Source organism: Sturnus vulgaris, chromosome 22, assembly GCF_052056855.1.
Source record: "Sturnus vulgaris isolate bStuVul1 chromosome 22, bStuVul1.hap1, whole genome shotgun sequence".
Lineage (NCBI taxonomy): Eukaryota > Metazoa > Chordata > Aves > Passeriformes > Sturnidae > Sturnus > Sturnus vulgaris.
Genome location: NC_142264.1, coordinates 5,686,884 through 5,710,796, shown reverse-complemented (window position 1 = coordinate 5,710,796; position 23,913 = coordinate 5,686,884). Strand labels below are relative to the sequence as shown.

The 23,913-nt window shown below is 46.5% G+C and overlaps 2 protein-coding genes across 7 annotated transcripts; one reads left to right on the top strand and one right to left on the bottom strand.

Annotated features, from left to right (window-relative positions):
- On the top strand, positions 1-19,390 carry CIZ1 (CDKN1A interacting zinc finger protein 1). 6 transcript variants are annotated; one of them, XM_014873159.2, is made up of 17 exons: positions 1-313; positions 624-757; positions 2,658-2,773; positions 5,250-5,416; positions 6,369-6,504; positions 7,421-7,481; positions 10,308-10,387; positions 10,737-10,816; positions 11,764-11,946; positions 12,281-12,411; positions 12,821-12,905; positions 13,489-13,602; positions 13,943-14,122; positions 14,723-14,792; positions 15,873-15,994; positions 18,659-18,855; positions 18,951-19,390. In XM_014873159.2, exons 2-17 carry the CDS (start codon positions 651-653, stop codon positions 18,991-18,993), a joined length of 1,872 nt encoding a protein of 623 aa, XP_014728645.1. In that variant the 5' UTR covers positions 1-313; positions 624-650; the 3' UTR covers positions 18,994-19,390. The 6 variants fall into 6 exon arrangements, with proteins under 6 accessions (XP_014728645.1, XP_014728643.1, XP_088033379.1 ...); XM_014873157.2 differs by having other exon boundaries at positions 18,659-19,390; XM_014873158.2 differs by lacking the exon at positions 1-313 and having other exon boundaries at positions 362-757; positions 18,659-18,866.
- Positions 19,330-23,913, bottom strand: BBLN (bublin coiled coil protein). Its single transcript, XM_014873161.2, has 2 exons — positions 23,700-23,913; positions 19,330-20,835 (listed from the first exon to the last, which is right to left on the bottom strand). Exons 1-2 carry the CDS (start codon positions 23,785-23,787, stop codon positions 20,642-20,644), a joined length of 282 nt encoding a protein of 93 aa, XP_014728647.1. The 5' UTR covers positions 23,788-23,913; the 3' UTR covers positions 19,330-20,641.

The window sequence follows — 23,913 nt, the reverse complement described above, 5'->3', positions numbered from 1 at the left end:
AGTTTATTCCATTCCCTGCCCAGCCCTGGGCAGATGGTGTCCATTCCCTCCCAGCCCTCTCGAGGGACAGGGGACCTCCATGCCGCCTCTGCGCGGGGAATGAGGGATGGAGGTGCTGCGGGCTGGGGCGACCTGAGAAGAGGCTCCGGGGGTGATCCCCAGCCCCGCGGGGGCGGCCGTGTCCTGCAGCCCTGCCCAAGGAGCTGCCTCCCGCCTGGGCTGGGCCGGGGAGCGGGGCCGGGCAGGTGCTTGTTGTCCCCGGTGGGAAGATGGAGGCGGCGGGCGGGGAGCGGTGATCGCCGCGGGCTGCGCCGTGAGTGTCGGCGGGGCGAGGAGGCGAAGGACGGGAAGCGGCTGCGGGTCCCGGCGCGGCCCCGCCGCGAGGAGCGGGCGCCGCGGGCAGGGGAGGGTGGGAGCGGGTTTTGGGAGGTGGGGTTTGGAAACCTCTTCCACAGGCTGCCGCTTGCGATGACCCCGGGGGGAAGGAGGAGGCGGCAGGGGGGGATCGGCTCAGTGAATGAATGGGCGGCAGCGGCGGCGGCTCCTCTGCTCAATGGCTGCTGGGCTGATACGCGCCAGCCCCGCAGCCGGTGCCTCCCTCGCCCTCCCGTATTTTGTCTCAGGCTCGCCTCGCTCGGGGCTCCCCAGACATGTTCAACCAGCAGCAGTTCCAGCAGCAGCTGCTGCAGCTCCAGCACCTCCTCCAGCAGCAGCAGCAGCAGCACCATCACCACCCTCCGGCGCAGCAGGGAGGCCGGTAAGCGCCGCTACGCGAGGCCGGGGATCCGGGGCCTGTCCCGGGGGATCGCTCTCCTCCGCCTCCCTGCGCTCCGTCCCTCCTCGCCGCGGCGGGGCTGGTGCGGGGCTGCCCTCCCCTGGTGGGGAAGGCGACAAAGGGAGGCGGGCGGGGGCTGGGGGCCACGGGCCTCGATCGGGGCAGAGCCTGGAGGCACCGAGGGGGCCGGGGGTGCGGGAGGGAGGGCGGCGGCCCTTGTGGGGTCTTGCCGCGTCCTCTCAGCGCTCCAGGCATCCCTGTCCGCAGTCCGGGGCTGGAGTCCGTGAGAGCCCTTGGGTGACTCGGGCAGCCCGTGTAGGAGCCGTGGGTGGGTGGGTGGATGCTCCGAGCCGAGCGTCGCCCCTCAGGGCGGGCAGGGCAGCCGGGGCTCGGGGAAAACGCCTTCTCCTCCAGGAACACAGCACTCAGCAGAGCCACCCTCAGCACACACGAGCACTTTATTGTTCCATTGTTGAACTTAAACTGTTTATTTATTTGCTTTCTCTGGCTGGGTCTGGGTGCGATGATTGAACTTATTTCTGCAGTGGCACCAGCGCTTAGGCTGTGGCTGAGCACGGTGTGGCAGGGAAGGGATGGAGAAAATCGTGTTTTGTTTGTGAAAGGAGAAAGGACATTTGCCAGAAAAATAACCACGGTTTTCCTAAAAAATACAAGATGTGAAACAACTTAGATAGGAGCCGTTGTCCCCGATGAGCTGAGACTTGTAGAATCAACAGAAATTCTCCGAAATTATTCATTTATTTGCAGTTACTGTTATCTTTAAAGCCTTATTCTTTGTAAATTCAAAGCAATGGGATGTGAATTTAGGAAGAAAGTTAATTCGTTATTTAAGGATTTATTATATTGCTTTATCCTTATAAGGCATTTGTCTCTGAGGTAAGCGTGGGAATTTTTCTGTTTTACTAGAAATATGAACCTGCAAATCTTTTTACCATTTTTATATGTTTTATGCTATAAAAAAGCTGCGCTTAAAATGCCAGTAACGGGCTGACTGCTAGATAGCACGGCTGCATCTTACACCTTTAAAAGTATGAATTTTGAGGTATAAATATCTCGGCTCAGAGACTGGAACAATCTAGAGCAGCAAATGTGAAGATGAGCTGCTGTGAATTCTGTTAAAGGGGTTGGGTTTTTTTGTCAGGGTGGATATTTCGATCCATGTTTGTACCTCTCTTCAGCTCTGACAGATTTAGCTGTGTCAGCAGCGTGCATAGAGGTGGGCCTGACCTTGCAATCGCCTCAAGAAGTGCCTGCCAGTTTCCTCAGACTTTTCTCTCACGTCTGCTCCACCCTCCTTAGAACTGGAGAGTTCTTCCCTGCTGCTTCTTCCTCCTCGTGTTTTAAATATGAAGGCCGTGGTTTATTTTGCCATCTGGTTCTTGCAGTTAGGGGGCACCACTGACAGTTCTGACCTGTCTGGCTCCGTGTGGGAGGTGTTGATTTTGGGAGAATGAGCTTTAAGCTACTGCGAAAACTCCCTGTTTTTTAGAACTTTTTTGTAGTCCTGTTAAATGTAGCTGCTGATCTAGATCACTCATTTCTCCTGACGGGTGCTGCATAATTCTGTAGAACCGCAGTCAGCTCCTGGGCTTTTTTTGTGCTGCTTGGGAGGCTCTATGTGGGCTTGGTGCTAAGGAGTTGTCTCTGACCTCAAATTCTTTGATAGACAATCTGTCAGCTTTGGAAATTCCGGGAGAGCGGAGGACAGAGGATACAGTGCCAGTGCATGGCACTGTATTCTTTTCATGCACGTATATCAGCCTTTCAGCTGTTTGCTCCTCTTGTTTTATGCTTGCTAGGGGCCTGGAATAGAAGGGTGCAGTTTTTATTGGGTTCTCATAATTGATGCCTTCTTTTCCAGGGGTTTGCCACCACCGCAGCAGCAACAGATGCTGAGCTTACGGGCAACAAATCAGCCATCGCTGCTCAATGCCAATCCTATGCTTCAGCGGGCCTTACTCATGCAGCAGATGCAAGGTACTGTCGTTATGGGAAACGCGTACTTACTGGAGTTATTTAATCATCCTCTTGGACTGAAACCATACCATGGCTATTTCCTGCTAAACCAGTGCAGTTCTTGTACTTGGCAGTTCTGTTTGTTGTCTTTTTAAATTTTTTTTTTTAACTCTTCTCTTTAAATTATTCTGTAGTCCTCAGAACAGAGATTCTTCAGTTGTTGAAAATCACATGTGCCCAGCTGTTCACAACTGGGAATAGCTCTAGGAGGTATCAAGCTAGATACTAAATACATGCCTTCCCTTTTAGGCTCAATGGAGCAAATATTTTTTCATCAATATATTTAGATAAAATACTGAGATTTTTGTTATTTGTCTTTCTTGGTTACAAGGTTAAAGCCATTTATTTAATTATCTGTTACATACGCACTAACCTTGTTTGCAATAGATATTTGTCTTTATCCAAACTTAGTGCAGTACAAGCAAATACAGTATATTGAGGTAGAAGAATTGATTTGGGTGTCAATTGTATTGTGAAATTTTGATTCCCTGAAATGACTGTAATTTCTGTAGTGGGTAATATCTCTGTCTTTCCATTATTTTGTTTCCACAAGTGGATTTTCCTTTTCTTTTTATGTTTTCGAAACAAATTTATGAAGCTACTTTCATAACAGCATTACTAATGTAAAGATAATAGGAATAAAGGTATGTTTTTATTTTTTGCTCATCTCTTAACCTGACAGTTCTTTTCAACACAGAAAATCAGTACCTGGGATAGTTTTCAAGTGCCTGGTGTAGATTAATGCCTGCAATTTCTACCTTGCCTGTGAATCATGCCCAGATGTGAAGACAAAAGATTTATTCTGCATGTCGTTAACTCTCCTTTTGTTCTCTCTTGCCCATTTAACGAGAGGGCTCTCTAGTGACTCCAGTGGCTCTCCATAGATCTCTCTCAGGTTGAAGGGAAAGTGACAGTGAGAAAAGATGAGCCGTGCTCTGATGACTGGTGTACATATATACTGTTGTCAGAAAAAATTTTGACTCCAGCCTTCAGTCAGCTATGCTCCTTCTAGATACCTTTGTAGTCAGCTGACATTTTTCCCTGAATCTTTTATTGAGAAGTTGTATTTAAATAGCGTGCCAAGGACCTGGGGCTAATTAGATCAGCATGATAAGATATGTTAATGAACACTTTACATGCACTTTGTCTTAGTGTTGCTCCTCTTCACCTCTCTATGGAATTGTGACTTCTCTCAATAACCTAGCTCAGGTAGCCACAGGTAACATGGAGTATGGTTGCCAATGTCCAGTGTGGTCCTTTTTAGTGATATGAATGTTTTGGCCATTCAGGTTTGGGTTACGTGTAAGAATATCTGATGCTGTGCCATTTCTGCCCCTGGGAAGCATCAGCATAAATAATTCATTGGCTGTGTGTGGCTTCAGCAGTGGGAATAGGAAAAGATAAATACTTCAAATTCAAACAGATGTGTGGTTCTTTAAAGCTATCAAACCAAGAGCAGAAGATGATTTCTTGTGTTAGATTTTTGTTTTTAAATACAGCTATGCCGTTTGACAGTAAGGGATTATATATGAGAAGTAATAATAGATTAGATTGCTTTTGAAGATAAACATAGGAACTACTTCCTGTTGTGTTGCAGGCTTTTAACACTGTAGGCTGGTTTTTCAGATGTTGGATGCTTGTTTCCAAACTTTGCTGCCCTGTTCTGACAGCTGCTAAAAGGCTGGAGTATGCACTAATTCAAGTGAGAGAGAAAAAAATAGCAATTTAAGTCCAGGTTCCCTGAATGATGGATGGCTTCTGAGGATATAGCTGAGGCATCTGGGCCCCTCCATTCCCTCACCCCTGGAATGGGGGTGACAAGGACTGTCTTCAGAAGAAATTTTTGACACTTGGTTAATAGTCTGTGGATGCTGAACTGTTCAGAAAGCAGAGCATTATAATTGGAAATGGCAGAGTCTCAAGTGTCAGAGTTGGGGTTGACATGTTGAGCTTGCATGACAACCAGGTGGCAGAGAGGACTGTGGGATTTTTTTTAAAAAACATTCAGTATTGTTTTAAATGAAATGCTGTTACTGGCTTGTGTTGAAGAGCTCCATGCTATGGTGTGAGCAGTCAGCTGCACAAATGTGGGGTGAATTTTCCTTTTTTTTACAGAGAGGTTTTTGTAAAATGAGACCTTGTTTGTTGCAAACATGAGCGCTAATGTGATGAGATCAAATAATTGCTCTAATGATCTTTGCCTGGAGTGACAATTATAATTAAATAGCCTGATCCATTGTAATGGTTGCTATCACATCAAATCATGTTGTGTGCTGGAGAGGGTAGAGCACAGGGCACCTATACAGGTAAAGGACCCAGTAAAGGACAGGGTCATGTAGAGGAGCCCTTCCCCTCTACCTGCTGCTTGTTCAGGTGGGAGATTTTCTCTCTCCTTTGCACAGTGCAGGGTGGTGAAACGCTGTGTTTGCATTTATAGGAAACCTGCGTGGATTTAACATGACAGCGCCAGCACTGCAGCAGTTCTTCCCTCAGGCTACAAGACATTCCCTCCTGGGACCACCACCTGTTGGGGTCTCCTTAAAGCCAACTCGGCTGGGCTTCCCCAGCCTCCCATTCCAGCGGCAGAACCGGACCTTTCGCAAGGTGGGATTGTGGTTTCCAGCTGCTGGGGAGCTTTGTGCTCCTCTTACAGCAGCTCTTGAATGTATAGTAGGTGGAGTACAGAGGAGAAGGGGGAGAGTCTTACAAAGAAAACAATGTTTTGTGCCGTGCTGCTGACACAGAAATGCAGAAATCATTCCATCTCAAAGGCTTTTGTGGTCCATATTTACATTTACGATGCAAAGGTTTCTTGTCACTACTTGCCCAAGAGAGAGAATTCCCCATGATAGAACTGTTTAAACGTAGGATATAAAAGGATTCTTTAGAAGTATCAGCTTAAAAGTAATTACAGCAGAAGAAATCCTGGCTAAGTGCTTTGCTGTTCCAAAGCAGTTTGTTTTTCCCAAACCACTTGCTTCTACTATGGATGCTCTGCCTCTTTTGGGCTGTTCTCCTACTTTTTAACATCAGACTTATATTTGTCCTTGTGCATTTTATAAAATCTACAGTTCTTTTTTTTGTAAAAAACTTTCTCACTTTCCATCATTAAGACCTCTTTTGTATCCGGGAAGTGGTTCTTGGGTTGACTGAGACTTGCCTCTTAGATTAGCTTTGGCATATTTCATCCCATTCTGTCAAAAAGATGTGGTAAGGTAAACTCACACTCTTGGACTGTCCTTCAGAGTCAAAAAAAGGGGGATTATTTTGGATTATCCTTTTCCCTGCCCATGCACCTCTTGCCAGAGGTTCCTCTAGCACGACCCTGCCCTCTGCAAGCTGGATTTCCTACAGCTGCTGCTTAAAGCACTGGGGACATGTCCTGGCTGCCTGTGGACCTGAAGTGCTTTACTTGCCTTGTAGTCCATTGTAAACCATCTATTCCTTTCCATTATCACATGCTGGAATTCCTCTTCCTGCCCTACAGTAAAACTCTGCTTTAGGCAGTGTGTGTTAAGGACTAAGAGCTGGCAGTGACTCTCTCTGCCCACTGCAGGACTTCCAGAGGGTTCCTGACAGGAAGCGGGAACTAGATCCTGGTTCTTCATCTCAGACACAAGGTGATGAGAAAATAGAAATTCCAGAGGGAATGCAAGCAGGGTCAGAGCAAAACAATTCCTCACCATCCACAGGTAAGGGGAAGCCTGTAGTGAAGCAACTGCTTGTAAATGTGATAAACCTCTCTTGACTAATCCTGCAGCAAAAACTGGAGATGATTTTAGACTTAATCAGCTATGTTTCTCTCTGATTGTAAATACTTAATCTGCTTATGATAGCCCTCTTCTATGTGCTTCATGTACCAGTTTTACCTGAATATTTTTGATTTTTTTTTAATGAGCCTGCTCCATTTCTCTTGCATGGAAGCCTCTCAGAAGTCCTTTTGACACTGAGCTCTGTTTAAGATGGGGGGGAAAAAAGAAAACTGGTCTGAAATGAAAGCTTCCACACTGCCTTATCCATGCTGAAGTCAACATCTCATGCAGCCAAACACATCAAGCAGAACCAGTTACAATCAGCATGCTAAGGAAAAGATGAGCTGAAAGTCCTGGTGCCCCAGTTGTCAAAACAGAAACTGCTGGCACTGAATATTTTAATGTCAGATGCAACACAGATGTGGGAATGTCATTTCTGACTGAAGAGCGTGCAATTTAAATCTACAGGCTTTGATGAGGTTATGACCAGGGAATATGCAATGGTGAAAACTGTCTTATTAACTGGTTGCTATCAGGTAGATGTGCCACCTTGGCTTATATTAATGTTCCCATGATCATGGCTCTTGTCACTTAGGTACAGGACTGAGACCCACTTAGTAGATATGAACACAGATTTCTTTTTTTGACCAAGACCTCATACACTGACATTGCAATAAAACTCAAATACTCGAGGTCATAATTTAACCTTGTCAGAGCAGCTCATAAATTCAGAAGAAGCAAATATTTTAGTATTATTTGCTCTAACAGGGCCTCATTGGCATTTGCCATTAAGATATGGAACATACTTAAGGTGGCATGGTCTGTTTTGCTAAGGAAATCTTCTGTTTTCCTGCAGAGCCAAGAACTCCAACAGAGTCTGTATTGAACACTGAGCCTGCAGCAAAAAGACTGAAGAGGTATTTATTGAATGGGGTGTTGAGATAGTTACTGAGTTTAGAATTATTGTCTAATTTTATTTAATTTATGATAATTAGGGCTGTATACTCTATTGGCCTGATGGCTAGCATGTAAGAGGTATTTCAGATGCTTGTGAACAGTTCAGAAAATCTCCTGGTGCTTGCTGAGATACCGGGTGTTGTGGGGTCTCTGCTGGGGTGATCCAATTATGAGAATGAAAAATGAGAAAGGCATCTCATCTAAATGTGCAACAAAGCTGAGTTTGCTCCTGTGTTCTCCTGCCAGGATCCTTGTAAGAAGCATAGAGGTTCTTTTCTATTCTGGTGTATTTATCTAAGTTTCTTCCCTAAATGTCAAAAAAGTGAAACGAGCAGAAAGGGAAAGCCTTGGAATATGTTAGGTTACAGTAGGTGTATGAGAGGGTAATTTAATTTGAGAAATGATAAAGAAAAGGGAATCAGTACTCCATAGTATCCAAGCCTGTATCCATGAGCGTTGAGTTCTGTATCCCTTCTGCAAAGATTGCCTTGCCAGTATCTCTGTCTGTTGGGTAAAAATAGACAAAGGCAATCCTATTATCCCCCAGGGATGCGCGGCAGGCTGGCCTTGGCAGGCCCATCCCGGCTCTCCCGGCCTCCCGAGGGTGCGGCAGGGACAGCCAGGGCTGCATTGCCATCTAGTGGGAAGGCACCTCGTGGAGTTCCCGCTGCCATCTGCACTGGGCTGCTCCTCTCCCAGAACTGTCACCCTTGGCTGGTGTGGGGGGAGGAGAGGAGGGAGTGAATGCAGATTTCTGTAGGCACTGACTTGAGAATTCTCCAGCATATGTTAACGACGATGAGTCAGGACTCCTGGGTCCTCTTACCTTCCCTGTCAGGCATTTGCCACCTGCTTTTGGACAAGTTTCCTCACCTCGCTGTTTCCCATCTATAGATTACAGATTAATGGATAGTTTTAGGGGGAATATTCCAGGATTACATGATCAAGGTAATATCTGAACATCAAAGTAAAACATTAAAGAGTGATAAATATTGTGTGCTCAGGGACCATCGTGAGTTATGATTAGCAAGAAAGTGAATAAATTCAATTAAAGCTAGGTCGAATGTATTTGAGTGCATGCTTTGTTAATCTGTTTGCCAAAGCTAATTTAATTTTAATTACATTAATATTTAGCAGGGTATTAATCAAAGTCCTGTTACATGCACTGAAAACAAGAATCAAGTCTGAGGAATGACAGCTCTCACTGCAGCAAGCCAGCTATTAGGAAAATTCTTTTCTAAGCTGCAGTTAGGGAGTGCCAGATTTGATGCATATATTATGGCTGGTATTTACCTAGAATAGATTACTCCTTAGGGGTTTTTTTAAGTGTTTCTGGTATCTTCCAATGAACAGATGATGGATCTGTGAAAAAAATAGTTTACTATTCTCATACTGCCCTTCACAGATGACAAGGGCATTCCCCTCATCTGTGTCATAAACTTGTGTTTCATGCTTCATTGTTCCACTTCCCTTTAGCCAGGAATACCAGCCTCCTTCTTCATTTCAGGTTTTTCCCACTTCTGCCTTTGCTCCTATGTACCATCTGTACACCTGGAACAACATCCTCATTCCTGTGCAGAAAGCACTCATCATCTTCAAATCCTTGAACACCCACTTCTAGCATGGCATGACAAGTATCCACAGAATACCATTTCCTCTTTCAATCATGCTCGTGGTGGCTTTTGCTCCCTTAGATTGCTCCGTAGGTTTGCAGTTCAGGCTGCAAACCCTCGCCCTGCGTGCTGGCACCATCTGTGTGTGGTACCGTTAGTGTTGAGCCTGCTGGCAGCACCTGACAAATAATGTTAATGCCAGTCACTCTTGTTTAATTCGTGTTTGCAGTGCCCAAACCCTGCTGCATATTTATAGCCGTGTAACCCAGTTCCATTATCACTTATCAATCTGATAAATTATGCGGTGTGTGTGTGTGTGTTCGGATATCGGGATGCGGTACCTGCGCTATCGGCTGTCCTGCTTGTGCAGAAGGTGCTGCTCCCTCTTGGCAGAAGGACACCAGCAGGTGGGAATTTGAGCCGCCCTCAGAGCAGACAGTCAAGTCATGGTGGAAAGTTAGTCCTGACAGAAAAACGGGGGATGGAGAAAGAGACTGACGAGAACACTTTGTGCCCTCTGGAAGTCAGACATTTATTCTCAATAGTTCCCTCAGGAGCAGTTTTTTCCTTAGCAGATCACCAATACCAAATAAAACAAAGCAAGGCCCTTTTGATTTGCATCTTGTAGAGTTTCACTTCCCCCACAAGCAGAGCTGTAGGGACTCTGAAATGAAACATGACTGGTATGAATAGAACAGGCAGCTGTGGTGAAATCCCTGTAAAGGCACCATGGAGAACTCCTTCTGTTCTGACAGGTCTCTTCTCTCATGCACAGAGCAAGCAGGAGCACTGTTCAGGTGTTCCAATTTCCCTACAGGTCACCAGTCATGATAGGAGAGAGCTCTCAGAGCTCTTACTGAGAATATTTCTTGTATGAACTTCATTCCCTTCACGCTTCTTGCAGGAGAGAGCAGCTAACCAAAAAATCAGCTGTAACCTTCTCGTCCAGATTATTTGGCTGCTGTTTCTGAATCCATTCTAGAACACCCACCCTACATTACTTTTATTTATTTCTGCTAAATTCTTGCCTGAAATACCACTTCCAGTAGCTTAGCGATTTGGGAGTTTAGTGGAGAGTGTGGTAGGTTAGATCCCAGCCTGTGCCTTCGTGTGCCTTTTGAAACTCTGATCTGTAACATGGCAATTAAGGTACTTTTCTTGATATCCTTGAAGTGTGACTGGGGAGTCTACGTTAGAGGATGCCACAGACAGCAAGAAAGCAGGAGTCTCATCCACCCATGTCCAAGCTGATGGTGAGTTGCTGAACCCTGTGATTTGAACTTGTAGGGCACCCCTTGCTGGAACTACACCCGTAGGTCCCATGGGTCTACAGAAATGTTCTTCCCCCAGTTGTACAGGATGGGGAAAGGAGGATAAAATCTAGGAACCAAATCCAAACTTTGTCCCCTAATATCTGTTACTGGCCAAAGGCAAATGATTGGATGTTTCCATCTCTATTAAGGATAAGGGAGAAAGGTTTGTTAACTGGCTTATGGCCAACAATGCTGTGAGGAAAGCTCCCTGACTTCACACACCTGCTGCTCTGTTTTTCCTGTCATTGCTGTTTGATTTAAGGCTGCTAAAAGGACTCTCCCTTCTTAGGTACAGACAATGCAAAGGAGTACATAGCTGAAGATCTCTCCAGAGAGAGGAAATTCTCTGAGGAACCGAAGGCTCCTGAGGTGAGCAGACACCGCTCCATGCAGGGGTGGTGCAGAACATACAACCTCCCCCTCCATCCTGGAGAAGCCCGTTGCCACTGGGAACCAGCTGGCACCCACGTCTGGAGCTCTGTCTCCTGCTGTAAGCTGTTGTCCCTGGCAATAAGGCATAATATGTCTGCAATTAGTGCACAGTCTGCTCTGACTTGCTGCTTTTGTACCTCTGCTGGCCTGTTCCTTACCTACTGCTGCCTATGGATGGGGCATTCATTAAGGTTTTTGTATTCGGCTGGGAAGATGGAAAGCTGCATTGAAAGAGTTACTTAAACCTCTATGTATGGAGTGCCATAGCTAAATACATCTTTCATATTGATAAAGAGCAAGTGTAAAAAGATTCAGGTGATATTAAAAGATGCAACCTGAGAGTCTTTTGTATGAAATTTGTGGCTCCCATGCTGGATGTTAAATCAGGACCTTAGGCTGTGTAAAGCTGTGAGCAGACAAAGATTTAACCTCAGGTGTGAATCAGACTTGACAGTCATCCATAATTGGAGACACTTATTGATGTGATCAAATGTATCATCCTGCCCATGTCTGAGTTCCCGACTCCATTAGGTGTTGTGCTGAGTAGGCTTTAGTTTTGCTATGGGAAAACATGAGCTGATTGTGTCCCTTACCAGCAATTGTTTGTGGCTCCAGTCCCCAGAGACTGGATCATGCAGTGGCTGCAGAGGCTGCAGAAACAGCCATCCATGCTAATAGGGCTGGTGCTATGACACAGGGATCACTGATTTAGCAGCTTTGGGAGGAGTGTGTATGAGAGTCCTTCTGATCAGCCTCCTGTGCGTTCAAGCTTCCATGCATTTTCCTAAAGGGTAAAGAGCTTAGATGACATACAAAAAGCAGGTGTAATTTTTAGAGTCTTCTACTGAGGGATTGAATTTAATGTTGACTTCTTCTTTTGGCAGGTGTTGAGCTCTGGAGGTTCACTGAAAGTGACTATTCAGCAGAGCAGTGAGAGCAGAGCTATCAGTACAACAGCTCTGAAACCAGGGCACTGGGCCTGCGATGTGGGCACACCTGATCCCAACCCGGAATCAGTCCTTAAATTCTACTGTTATATCTGCAAGACCAATTGCTGCAGTCAGCAGGTAAAAATGCACAGGTCTCACAGGGATCCAGGTGGTCAAGAAATGGGAATTAGATGGCTGGCTGCCAAGGCGATTTGTTAGCAAGGGCTCATGCTTTAGGAACAAGGAACATAAGAAATGATGACAAGTATGCAGATAAAATAAACCTCTCCTGAGAGCTGGCAAGCAACCTGCTAGAGAGAGAATGTGGGTGGATCCACATGCAGCCATGCTCTTAAGCTTTTATATTTCATTGTTAAACAGCAGTCAAAAGAAAGGAAAGCATAGCTCATACCTATTATTTTGTATGTTTTGGGTATATTTAAAAGGATTTTTCTCTTAACCTCTCTTTCAGAATTTCCAATCCCACATGGCTGGAATTCAGCACCAGCAGCGACTTGGGGAGATTCAGCACATGAGCAATGTTTGTTTTGTTTCACTACTGCCCATGGTGAAACAGCAGAAGGTGCTAGCAGGAAAAGATGGGTAAGTGTTGGCCTGCAGTAGAAAATTCAATCTGAATGTGGCCCTACATGGGTTCTACAGTTTTTCAGTGCACCAGGGTGCCTCTCAGTTTTAGATAAGGTACAAACGCCCTCTGGTTTCAAGGGCCTTAATCTCCTTCAGGCAACTTTCCATCTTTCTGAAGGATACCAGAGTTGCCTTCGACCTGTGTAGTTTTTAATACAGTAGATTGAGTAGGTTTTATCTGGTGCATTTCTGTCAGCACAAGCTCAAGCAACCTATAAGTAGGTGAGAAGGAGAGAAAATAAACCTGAGCCTGTAAAGATAGGAATTGTGAAGAAAACAATGCCAGGGACAGATTGCTAACTGCAGTATTCCATGGAGAATGAAAAAGGTGTGACTTACAGCTCTCTCTCTGTTGTCACTTCAGAGAGACCCAGCAGCGGTGGTGTAACACGTGTCAGGTGCATTTCACAGGGGACCTCATCAAACATCGCAGGACCCAGGAGCACAAGGTAACAGCCATTGCGTGGACTTCATTTTGCACTGACCTTTTGTCTGGGGATTAAATGGAAGTGTGCAGCATCTCCTGCTCCCCAAGCAGCAAAGGAAAAGTGACTGAAGTGGAGGGATACACATAAAGTTCTGACAGAACTCCCTCCCTAAAGGCACTGCAGTGCTACCTCCTGCCTCTGGCATTGTTGGAGCTTCCAATTGTCATGACTGTGTCAGTGTGGCCTGAGGCACCTCAAGTGTGTAATTCCTGACTTTTCTTTAAAAATATAGCTTATCATACTCATCTAATCTATTGAATGGAGGAACTGATGGGCAGCCTCTTTAAGCTAAACTTCAGGCAGGCCAGCATATTTATGGACTTCTAGGGAAGAAGTGCCAGAATACCTATTTTAAGACACACTTATTTTTGCTCTGCATGTTTTTCATCTTTTTGTTGGATAAGAGTTAGGGAGTCCTTTCTGCTGAAAAGACTGTTTCCTTTGTGGTCTCACAGAATGTGGGGCTGATTTTGTTTCAAGATTCATCTGTATTCCTCCAAAGCAGTGCCTCTTTTGACTTGCAGAATTGTCCCTCTTTCCTTAGCTGGCCAAACGCTCGCTTCGTCCTTTCTGCACTGTCTGCAGCCGCCACTTCAAGACCCCTCGCAAGTTTGTGGAGCATATGAAGTCCCCTGAACACAAGCAGAAAGCCAAAGAGGTAATACTGCCTGGGTAGAGAGCTGTTCAGGTCTGGAGGCAGCTAAACTGTAGAGCAGGATAACTTTCTGCTTCCCTGACTACTGCAGGGCTGAAACGAAGATGTGCAGTTCTTCCAGCCCTGTTTAATTTTCATCTTTTGCTGAACTTCAGCTGTTAGTGCTGAAAGAAGTTGAGTGAAAAAGGGAAAAGGTGTTGGATGTGCCTAGAAGCAAGAGAGCTTTATGCTCCTCTTACAGTCCCTTCTGCTCATCACATACAATCTGTCCTGAGTCGAGGCTCTTCCTTGGATAAACGGCGAGTGCAAAGTTGATCCAACCTTTCTTTTCTGTACCTTACAGGTTAGGCTAGGAGAGAAGGAGTTGGGGAGCCCAGAAGATTCAGAGGAGTTGATCACTGTGGATGCTGTTGGGTGTTTTGAAGATGACGATGAGGAAGAGGATGATGAGGAGGGAGGAGCTGGTGAAGAGGAAGACCGTGATGCAGTGCTGATGGAGAACGAGGATTCTGCTGCCAAGCAGGTATGCTGTGCAAAAGAAGGAATGACGTATCTAAGAATCTACTGTGGGATCCTATGACTTAAGTTGGTCTTGGCTGGTTGAGCTCAGGCTTTCAAGAGTCAACTCAACCTTGCACAGCAGTAGGGTGGGACTCCAGGGTTCTTTCAGAGCTCAAGGTGATGCAGAAGAGAATCAGACACTATGTGTGGGATACATGAAGGTGTTTCTGCTGTGCCCTACAGCTTCTGATGTCTTCAGACATTAATTTTGTTGAGGAGCACAAAGCAGTATTGACATAGTCTCTGAACAGCCCAGCAGTAGCTGGGTCTGACAGCAAACGTGTAGAGGTTTATCTTGACAAATACATTTACAGTAGAGAGCAGTTAACAAGAAGGAGGTACATGGCTAAGCTCCTTCAGGCTTGGAGTGCAAGGGGAGATTTTTAACCCTTGTAATGAAGTGGTCTGCTAACATTGGAGTTTGCATCTGCCCCTGACCAGAGGCTGTGCAACTCTCTCTCTGGTATGTGAATCCTGTTTTGCTCCCAAGCTTACCAGAAAAATGCAACAGCCTGGCAATTGCCATAGATACAGTCGGCACTAACGTTCTTTCGGTTTCCAGACTGGGCTGAAGGAAGTGTCTTTGGAGGATTACGAAGGAAGTGAGAAGTATTGTCCAGACACAGCCTATGGTAAGCAAGCAGAGTTAAGCACAAAGTGCCACAGAGCCTTCTGTATATTCTGTATCTGTAGGTGAGGATGGTCTCTACCTACTTTTATGATGACTTCTTGGGCCATGGTGGTCTAGCATCTGCATTGGACTAATGCAGGTCATTGCTGCCTGGAGAAGAACCTCTCCTGAGAGCAGGATGTTTCTTTATTACTGTGTGATAAAACAGAAGGATGTGATTGATGTTTGTCAACTACCTTTTGCTTTGAAGAAGGGTGAGAGCCAGATACATTTCTAAGGTAGGACATGGAACAAGCAGGGCAGGAGTACTGAAGAAAGTAGGTAGCAAATGAGGGATGCTCTGGAAAGATGGAGTCAGAAATATTGATTGGAATGCTTTCCAACAGAAATGCAGCTTGCAGAGAGATACTGAGCATCACTGACAGTATCAAACTCTCTGCTAGACCCAAACTGTGCATGTTTCCTCCGCTTCAGAACCCCACGCTGTACTGAGCAGTTCCTCAGCCGTGCTGCTGGCCTGGTGGGCAGTGGTGCCTCCAGATGGCTGGGTCTGGTCCCCACCCTGTAAGCGACTGACTTCAAACCCCGAACGGCCACTCGTGTTTGAGGAGGGCAGCTCTGCAGAGGCTCTTTGTGCCCAAGGAGAGCTCTGTTTACACGAATCTTCCATATCGCTGTAACCTTCCACTATCGTGTGGCAGATGGAATAATGATTCATGCTGTGAATGTTCTCTGCGTGTTCCTCTTGCGCGCCTGCTGTCTTCTGCTTGGTTTGATCCCATTACATTAGATCACATGTTCTCTGTAGTTTTCCATTGTATTCTTTTCTCCCTTTTTACCCTCTTAACGCTCTGTGTAGTTTCTTTGCTCTGGCAGCCAGATTTCTCTCTGAATATCAACCACAGCCATTCCATGGTAAGACGAGATATTCAGCAAGTCATCTTGCAAATCCCCGATTAACAGAAGCAAAGCTTTCCACCTCTCCTTTTTTACTCCCATCCCCCTTCTCTTTTAACATGCTTTCATTATTTGAGTTCCATTCAATGTGATCTGTGATTTCCCTTCCCCTCCCGTTTCGCAGGCCTGGATTTTCTGGTCCCCGTCGCAGGTTACCTCTGCAGGCTGTGTCACAAATTCTACCATAGCGACTCCGCTGCCCGGCTCGCACACTGCAAGTCCCTGATGCATTTTGAGAACTTTCAGGTTAGACCCTTTGGCGATTGCATGGCCTGGCATTTGTTACCCCCGTGCGTGTCTCTCCAGTGAATCCGCCACGTTAGCTGTCTTGTCTCCAGCTCATTTCCATCATCCTTGGTGTCCATCATGCCGTAGCTTTCTCCTGGTGTGCTCTGTCTTTGTCTCCCTTGGCCCTTGTAGATCTAAAACCAGTCAAGTCCTGCTTCCCAGCTACTGCTGCTGTCATCTTTTTGCCTGTTTCTGGCTGGGAATCTTCCTCAGAGTGTCCACTCTGTTTGCTGAACCTGTGGAGTCTGTCATTTAGTCTAGGCCTCTTCTCTGTTAGATTACAGTTGGTCAAGGTGGGATTGAGCAGGTGAGAGAGGCTGTTCTTTGTAAAGTAAGCTGGTGCATACACATCTTCAGGTGTGATACTGCAAGAACAGCTCCTTTAGCCAAAAGTGTGGGTGTGATTCATCCAGGAAGAGGCCTACCTTAGAAATCTGAAAACTTAACATTACAGACTCTTTATGTGATAGAATCTACAAGCTGGTGAGAGTCCATTTGTCCTCAGGGTCAGCCTGCAAGAGGAAGTCTGTCTGTCTCTCTGTCTCTGTCTGCTACCCTTTCCTAGAAACTCCTTAGCACAAAGCTCTGCAAACTGATGCTGTTCCTTTGCTTTTCTGGCTCCACCTAAAGAAGCCGTATTGCCCCTTGCTGCTTTCGTATCTAAAGCTTTTCTTACTGGGCTGGCCTGGAATCTGCCTCCATTGTTCTGTCCTTGTTGACTTGCCAGGGGGTGAGGGGCCTGGATTAGTGCTTGTAGAGGGTACACAGGGCCTGCACTGTTTCTGCCCTATCCTGTGACCACTGCCTGGGCTCTCCTTTATAGGAGAGCACTATTCCCTGTCCTTGGCAAGGAGGGAGGCTCCCACATCAACTTTGTCCTCTGCCTGCACACAGAATCTACTCCGAAAAACTGCTGTGCTTCCCTACCACCTTTTTAAATAGTGTTCTGAAAAAACCCCAAACACACATACATAGACACACACCCCTAACCCCCCCAAAACTTCATGGTTTTTTTTCTAGTCTTTAGATAGAAGAAACTATTCCCAGTCAGCCATCACTGCCTCCAGGAAGGGGTGGAGTGCTTTAGAATTCTGCCAGCACTCAGAGCAGTAGATTTGGAATGGGAGGAGACCACAGCTGTTCCTTCATGGTTGCTCATCCTCTCCCACTCCTGCAGCTAGTCATTTCAGGATTGAAGAAATTGGACTTGCTGTTTTTCTGGCTTGTTTTAGATCAGCATAGAGTGAAACTGCAGTCACTTATGTCACTCTTTTGGCCCACTTAAGAGCTGAAATCAGATGCTCCTCAAATGCATGCTGGAAAGACCTGGGGAGTTCATGAGAAGAGTCCAGACTTACATATCTGCAGGCAGATAATTATTATTCTTGGCTGCCTGGGTGCCTTGGGGTTGTCAGAGTTTGAGTTAAATCACTGCCAGTTGCTGGGGTATTCTCAGCAGAGTAGCTCAGCAGAGGGTTTCAAAGCAGAGAATTGTGTGCTGTTGAGACAATTTACAGCTCACTCTGGACACCAGTCTGCATGCCTGCACCTGCTTAGGTTTGGGTACAATATGACTCGATGATCTCATTCCAATGTGATATGATACTGTTCATATCCCATGATTTGAGGACAGAGGAGGAACAAGCCTGCCGTGATAAATGGAATTACAATGCAAAGCTGCCTCTCAGATGTGGTGTAATTCCACATTGCAGACCGTTGAAAACCATTGTGCTCGAACTTGTTACCTTAAATTTTCAGGTGTAATGCTCGTGTCAGCTCAAGGAAGCCTTCAGCAGGCAGCTGAAAAGGAGCTGATTATGCAAGGAACTGCTTGCTATGGGAAAGAGTAAATTACAGTTTGTTCCTTTAGGTCATGCTCTGTCTGGGCATTGAAGATTGGGTTCCTGTTATAAGTTAGTTAGCTACAGCGAGATGTTTTTCCGAAATCCAGTCTAGAACGTGTGTAGTAGCCATTTAAATCTCTTTACAGACCTCTACTGGTTCATCATGATAGTGAGTGCAAATGAGTCATTTTATTGATGATATGTTTACCTTTACTCTGTGGAAAACCCCAGTGACTTGTAACGAGATCTAATTGATATCACAGCCTTCCTGTCAACAGTTCCACTTGTAGATGTGCAGATTTTATCAACAGAGTGAAGAAGCTTTCAGCTTAAGCCTTGCTTTGGCTGACAAACATTAAATCACACCAGTAGCTGAGGGCTGTGCAGAGCCTCACATGCTCAGGGTATGTGTCCTGGCAGTAGCTGAAGCAGGAGCTGTCACTTGAACTGTTAGATCTACAGAGTCCTGAGTCTGACTGAGATTATTAACAGTTGCCAGACTGTGATTTCTGTCTCAGGAGCCACAGGTCTGCCATGCACTCGCTCAGCATTAAGTAATGTGAGAGGGACTTCAGTTTTTAATACCACTTTTCCTCACAGGAGCTGACCCTTCTCTGTTGAGAGCCTCAGCAGCCAGGCCAGGAGCTGCTGAGATCACTTGTGCCCCTGCCACTCACCACTGTTTTTGTACAGGTGTTCCTGGACCAGCTGCTGCTTTGCTGCAGTGACAGGAGCTGAGCTGGGCTTTTCTCTCACATTGGTTTGTTTGTTTTTGCAGAGATACAAGGCAGCAAGGCATCGTGCCACAACTGCCTACCCCGAGGCTCCTTTGCATTCCCAGGGCTCCAGCTCCCAATTGCTGGATGATCCAAAACAGCCTCTTGCTACAACAGCACATGCCAGCAAGATGAATGATGATCATGGGATAGATAAGGAGGGCACAGAGCTGTCAGCCCTGCAAGAACAAACTTCAAGGTCTCTGGAGGGTAAGGGTGAGCTGGCCACCTCTAGGCCAGAGGGCAAGAGCCTGGCCAGTGTGACTGATGATGTGTGTGATATCATGGTTGTAGAAGAAGAAAGTCTACAGGAAGAGAACAAGTCCACTGCCACTAGTGCCGACTGCCCGTTCTCTGAGGAGAGCCACACCGTAGGGGAGTCACTGGGACGTGAGGAAGAAGCCAACACAGCCAGGCAGAGGGCAGGCACAGACGACCACCAGGATCCAGGGAGTGGAGGAGGCTTAGGACAGAACGAGGCAGCAGATGCAGGCCAGGAGTCAGCAGCAGAGCTTTCCTCCCTCGCCAAAGGTGAGACAGCCAGTCTCGCCTCTGCTGGGTGCAGACGCTCCTCCAGGCGCAAACCCAGATAGAGTGGCCTTAAAGGAGAGCCCTTTACTTATGATATTTGCTGGAAATGTTTATTTTCTGAGTCTTTTAATAGAGCAAAACCTTCAACTTTACTGCTGTTTTTATTTTAAGAATAAATAAGCCTGGCTTTAGCGTGTCTAATACAGGATAGTGTTGCTTATTACTTGTACAGTTGGGATACAGCAGTTACGTGGAAAGACTGAGGCTTGGATTGTTGAACCTGAAAGAAGATGGTAATGGGATTTCCATAGGGAACAAACTTCATGGAGTGATGGATGCAGACTTAAGAATTCTTTGTAGTTCTCATTTCCTTTCCTGGCAGAGAAAATGTTTATCTCATGTGAGAGTCTGCCGAATTCTGCTTCTCAGAACACTTTCCTTTCTAAGACACACACTGTTGGACAAGCAGTCTTGGACAAGTCCTATGCTAGGCAAGAACATGCACCTTGGTCCTTTGTTAATACTACAAGGCTTAATCCAATCTGTTCTTATAGTGGAGACTCTCAGGAACAAGTTTTGTTTCAAACTGATTTTAATAAAACAGATTTCTTTTAAATAACCTCTTTAACTTTCCAAAAAACTCCTTTAACTCTACATAAGTAGAACAGTAAGACTTGCTTCAAAAGTGCTGGCTTTAGGACATACAAGATCACAAGGTACAGACCATACCTCTTGTTCCTTGTCAGAATGTACAGGGAGGGCTCTGCTCTCTATTGCTGATGCTGTGCTAAGGGCTAACCAGGCTGCTCTGCCTTTTTCCACTCCTCAGTCGTTAATGTCAGCTGAAGGAGTAGGGCAGCTCCCAGTTACAATGGTCAGAAACAGCACCCTGGTAGCTTGTCTTATCTGCCTGGAATGGAGTGGAAGTGTCCAGTGATCTGGAACCATGTGCCAGTATTTCGTATATCACACTTAATGTGACTAAGGCAGCAGCTGGCCTAGGCCCTCCCTCTCCAGAATTATTACACATAGGAACAAGCCTGGAGTTAGGACAGCCCCTGCTAACTGTGCTTTCTGAGGGAAGGAGGAAGAGCCATAATACTCCTATCTTGGATTTAAAGAAAAGAGAGCAGAGATCATTTTTCTACTGTGTGAAGAGGGCTTTCCTGCAAACTGCCTGCATGGCCTCAAGTTTCCTACAACCAGCTTTAACCAAGTGTGAGTGCCAGGCTCATGCTGGGGAGCAGAAAGAACCAGCTCTCCTACACCCACCCTTGTGCTTCTGCACCTGTCTCACAGCTAAAGGAAAACAGAACATGGAGATAAATGGCAGGATACAAACACAGAAAGGAACACGTAACAGACACGAGGCACCTCTGCTATTCAAGTTTTACATTAAACTGGTGGCCAGTAACTGTCCCCTTAGCAACACCAGCTGAGAGTGTGTGGTCAGACTAGGCAGGAGGCTGGGATCCCTGCACATCAGCTCCCGTGTTCAGCTGCTTGCTCTGCTGCTGGAACTCCAGCCGGGTCTGGCGGTTGGACTCCAGCAATTCCTTCAAGCAGATGTGTAGGTGATCATTCTTCTCCTCCAGGTGATCCAAGCAGGAGTTGATCTGGTCCAGCATGGAGTTTATTGCTGCATATTCTAAAAGCAAGGGAAATGAGAGACTGAACAATGTAATTACATTGTCACTGCCGTCAGAGCAGGCAGTGAGAGCTCTGGCAAAACATGCCCACAGCATTCTGGCTGTGCCTTATTTGCCCCTGGATAGGTAAAGTAAAATACAACTGAATCCTGCATGTACTCTGTTCCCTGATCAAATTAGGCCAATGGGAAGCTGGAACACTGGTTAACAAGATCTAAGGCAAGGTACCTGAACAGTCCAAACCCATTTTGGGCACATTGAAGAGCCTCAGATCTCACACACAAACAGTCAACCACAGGCTGAGTGCTGACTGCAACAGTACCAGATCAATCCCACAGACAAGTCAGCCTTTTTAGCTGCCTTTGGAATCATCTTTCCTGATAGTACAGGCATTTTGTCAGCATGTTGCAGGGTTTGTTTTCTGTGAATTATCTGGATAAGGATTCCAGGCTGGGATGTGCTTCACTTGGGCCTGGCTGGAGTCAGGCTGCCATAACAGTGCAGCCATCATGGCTGTGGCAGGAGGGGATGAGCCCAAACGTGCTGGTAGTGGCACCATTATTTCCACAGGTAGGTAAGTGCTGGGCACCGAGTTCAGCCACAGGATTTTCATGCTCTATTAAGGCTTTGGGTATTTCAGATTAAACTCAGACTCAGTACAGATGAACCTGGCAGTTGCTTCTCTAGGTACAGTTTCTAATTCACAGCATTGTTTCAAGTGCAGTAGTTTGCCTCAGTACAATGGCATTTCACAGTGGTGTCTGTTAGCACTGTTACTCAGCTGAAGAGTGCTGTGCCACTGCATCAAATACTTGATTTTGGATTGCTCCAAGCAATATTCGCACAATCCTGAAGAATAACAAATACCCAAACTGAAAAAACAAACAAGATAAACTGCTGAGGTTATTCAGGACCCCGGGGGAGGCTTGCCTGTGTGGGTGGGACAAGCTCACAGCCCAGGGGCTGGGGCTGGCTCCTCTCCACCCAGTTCCTCTGAGCCCAGTGTGATACTCACAGTGCCTGGAACGCTAAGCTGAGCTGGAGGATGTGGAGAGAGGAGGGAGATGTGCTCTGGGCACCCTAGGAGGGTCAGGCTCTGCTGAAATCACCCAGACCAGCTCTGACCCTCTCAGCTGCCCCTTTGGCAGGGTGTCCTGGTGCCCCAGCACACCAGGTCCAGGCACTGCCAGCAGCTTTAAAAGAACTGTGAATATTTAAACATTGAAGTAATTTCCATTATTAATAGCTGAGAAGCTTCATTATTAAAAACTAATTACCCTCCTTATCTTTAAACCACTTCGGAGCCGTTCAGAGTGTTGCAGCCTTTAATTCTTTGGAGAATTGTGTAATGTTGCATTTGAGCTCATTAATAAAAGTTTGGCCTTGCAGGTATACACAGAGGTGGCATTACGAGAGAGAGCACTGATGATATTCTTGGATTTAAAAATCAATCCCACAAACACATGCTTTCCAAAAAGGTGGCAGTTATCAGTATTTTTCAAACTATCAGCATTTTTCAAGGTACATGAGTTACAGCTTCCTATTTGGTGCACCATATTCCACTGAAATGGTGAGCAGATCCCAAGCAGACATGGTAACTACTTCTGGCAAGGGACATTCATCAGCTTGGCAAGAAGTCTAATCACAGCAGAAGCTTAATTTTCTCAGTGCCTAAAACTCACATGAAGGTTATATAATTTGTGCAGCTTTGAGAAATGAAAAAGAATTAACCATTTAAAAATAAGCTGTAAAAACCTTTTATTTTATTGTTTTCCGTTAGTTGCAAGCTTGGTGGATTTTTCTGGAAACAGCCACATGCCTATTGGAAACACTGAGCAGGAGTATGGCAATTGCATTAACTCCTCTACATTCTTACAAGAATAGTTGACAAAAATCAGGTTTCCTACTTGAGATGAAGGAAGAGATCCACAGCCTCAGCCCCATTAGACCAGGAAATAGCTGCAACCCTTTATGACCAGCTACTGCACACAAAGCCCAGTTAATTACAAGCTGAACAACCCAATTAGTTAGGATGTAGATCCAATTTAGTGACTTTCTCCATCACATCAAATGTGTCTCTTAGCTCTTCAAAAAACGTGAAATGCAAATCACTGTGATGATGCAAAGCAGTGAATGTGCTTGGGGTGTTTTAGGGCAGAAATGATTGTCCTGTCACTGCAGCTAAATCCCATACACAACTCCTAAAATCACCTGTGTGGGTCACATGTGGGAACAGAATATTTTGGGAAAGAGCAGAACCCAACTCCACCATTTTCAACAAAAGAGTAACAAAGTGCTTACTCTGAAAGAATTCCAGCTTTAAGAGTGACCTCTATGTCCACATAACTGCTCTGCTGTCGTCTCACCTCCTCCATGGGCTGGTTCTAACCGGACAGGGCAGTATCAGGAACTTTATACCTAGGCACTGCAGAAATGCCCCAAAGTGGAATTTGCCAAGCTACCTGCATTAAAATTCCCCTTTTCCATGCATGATTACTTCTCCCAGATCTGCCCACGTGATCTGCCTGTGGATTCGAAACCTGAACATCCTCTTTCCTGATATCCGCACCCCGTACACCAGCAAAGGCACAAAATACTTTTTTCACAAGAAAAAAATCCACCTAATCCACCTCAGGGCAACACGTAGGAGCTCGGTGCCCCCTGGGGCTGGCTGGGAATCAGACCCTGCAGCCTCCCCAGCCCCACTGCCGTGCAGCGAGTGCATCGCTGGCGTTGGGCACCGCTCCCGGGAGAACATCTGGGCACACCTGCGCTCTGCCACCCGCAGCCCAGGGGGCCAGGCCAGGCCATCCTACGCCACGGCATCCCCTCCGAGATGGTGGCCCCGATCTCCCCCACGCACCTTCCTCCTCGAAGGTGTCGCTGCCGTCGTCGCCGTCGTCGCCGGTGCCGCCGCCCAGCACGTGCGGGTCTCCGTTGGGCCCCGACATCCCGCCGCGCCCGCCCGCGCCTCAGCGTCCCCCGCACGGCGCGCCCGTGCACGCGCGGGGCCTCCAGCCAATGGGAGGGCAGAGCGCCGTGCGCGTCACGCAGGCCGGCGCTGCGGCGAACTCTGT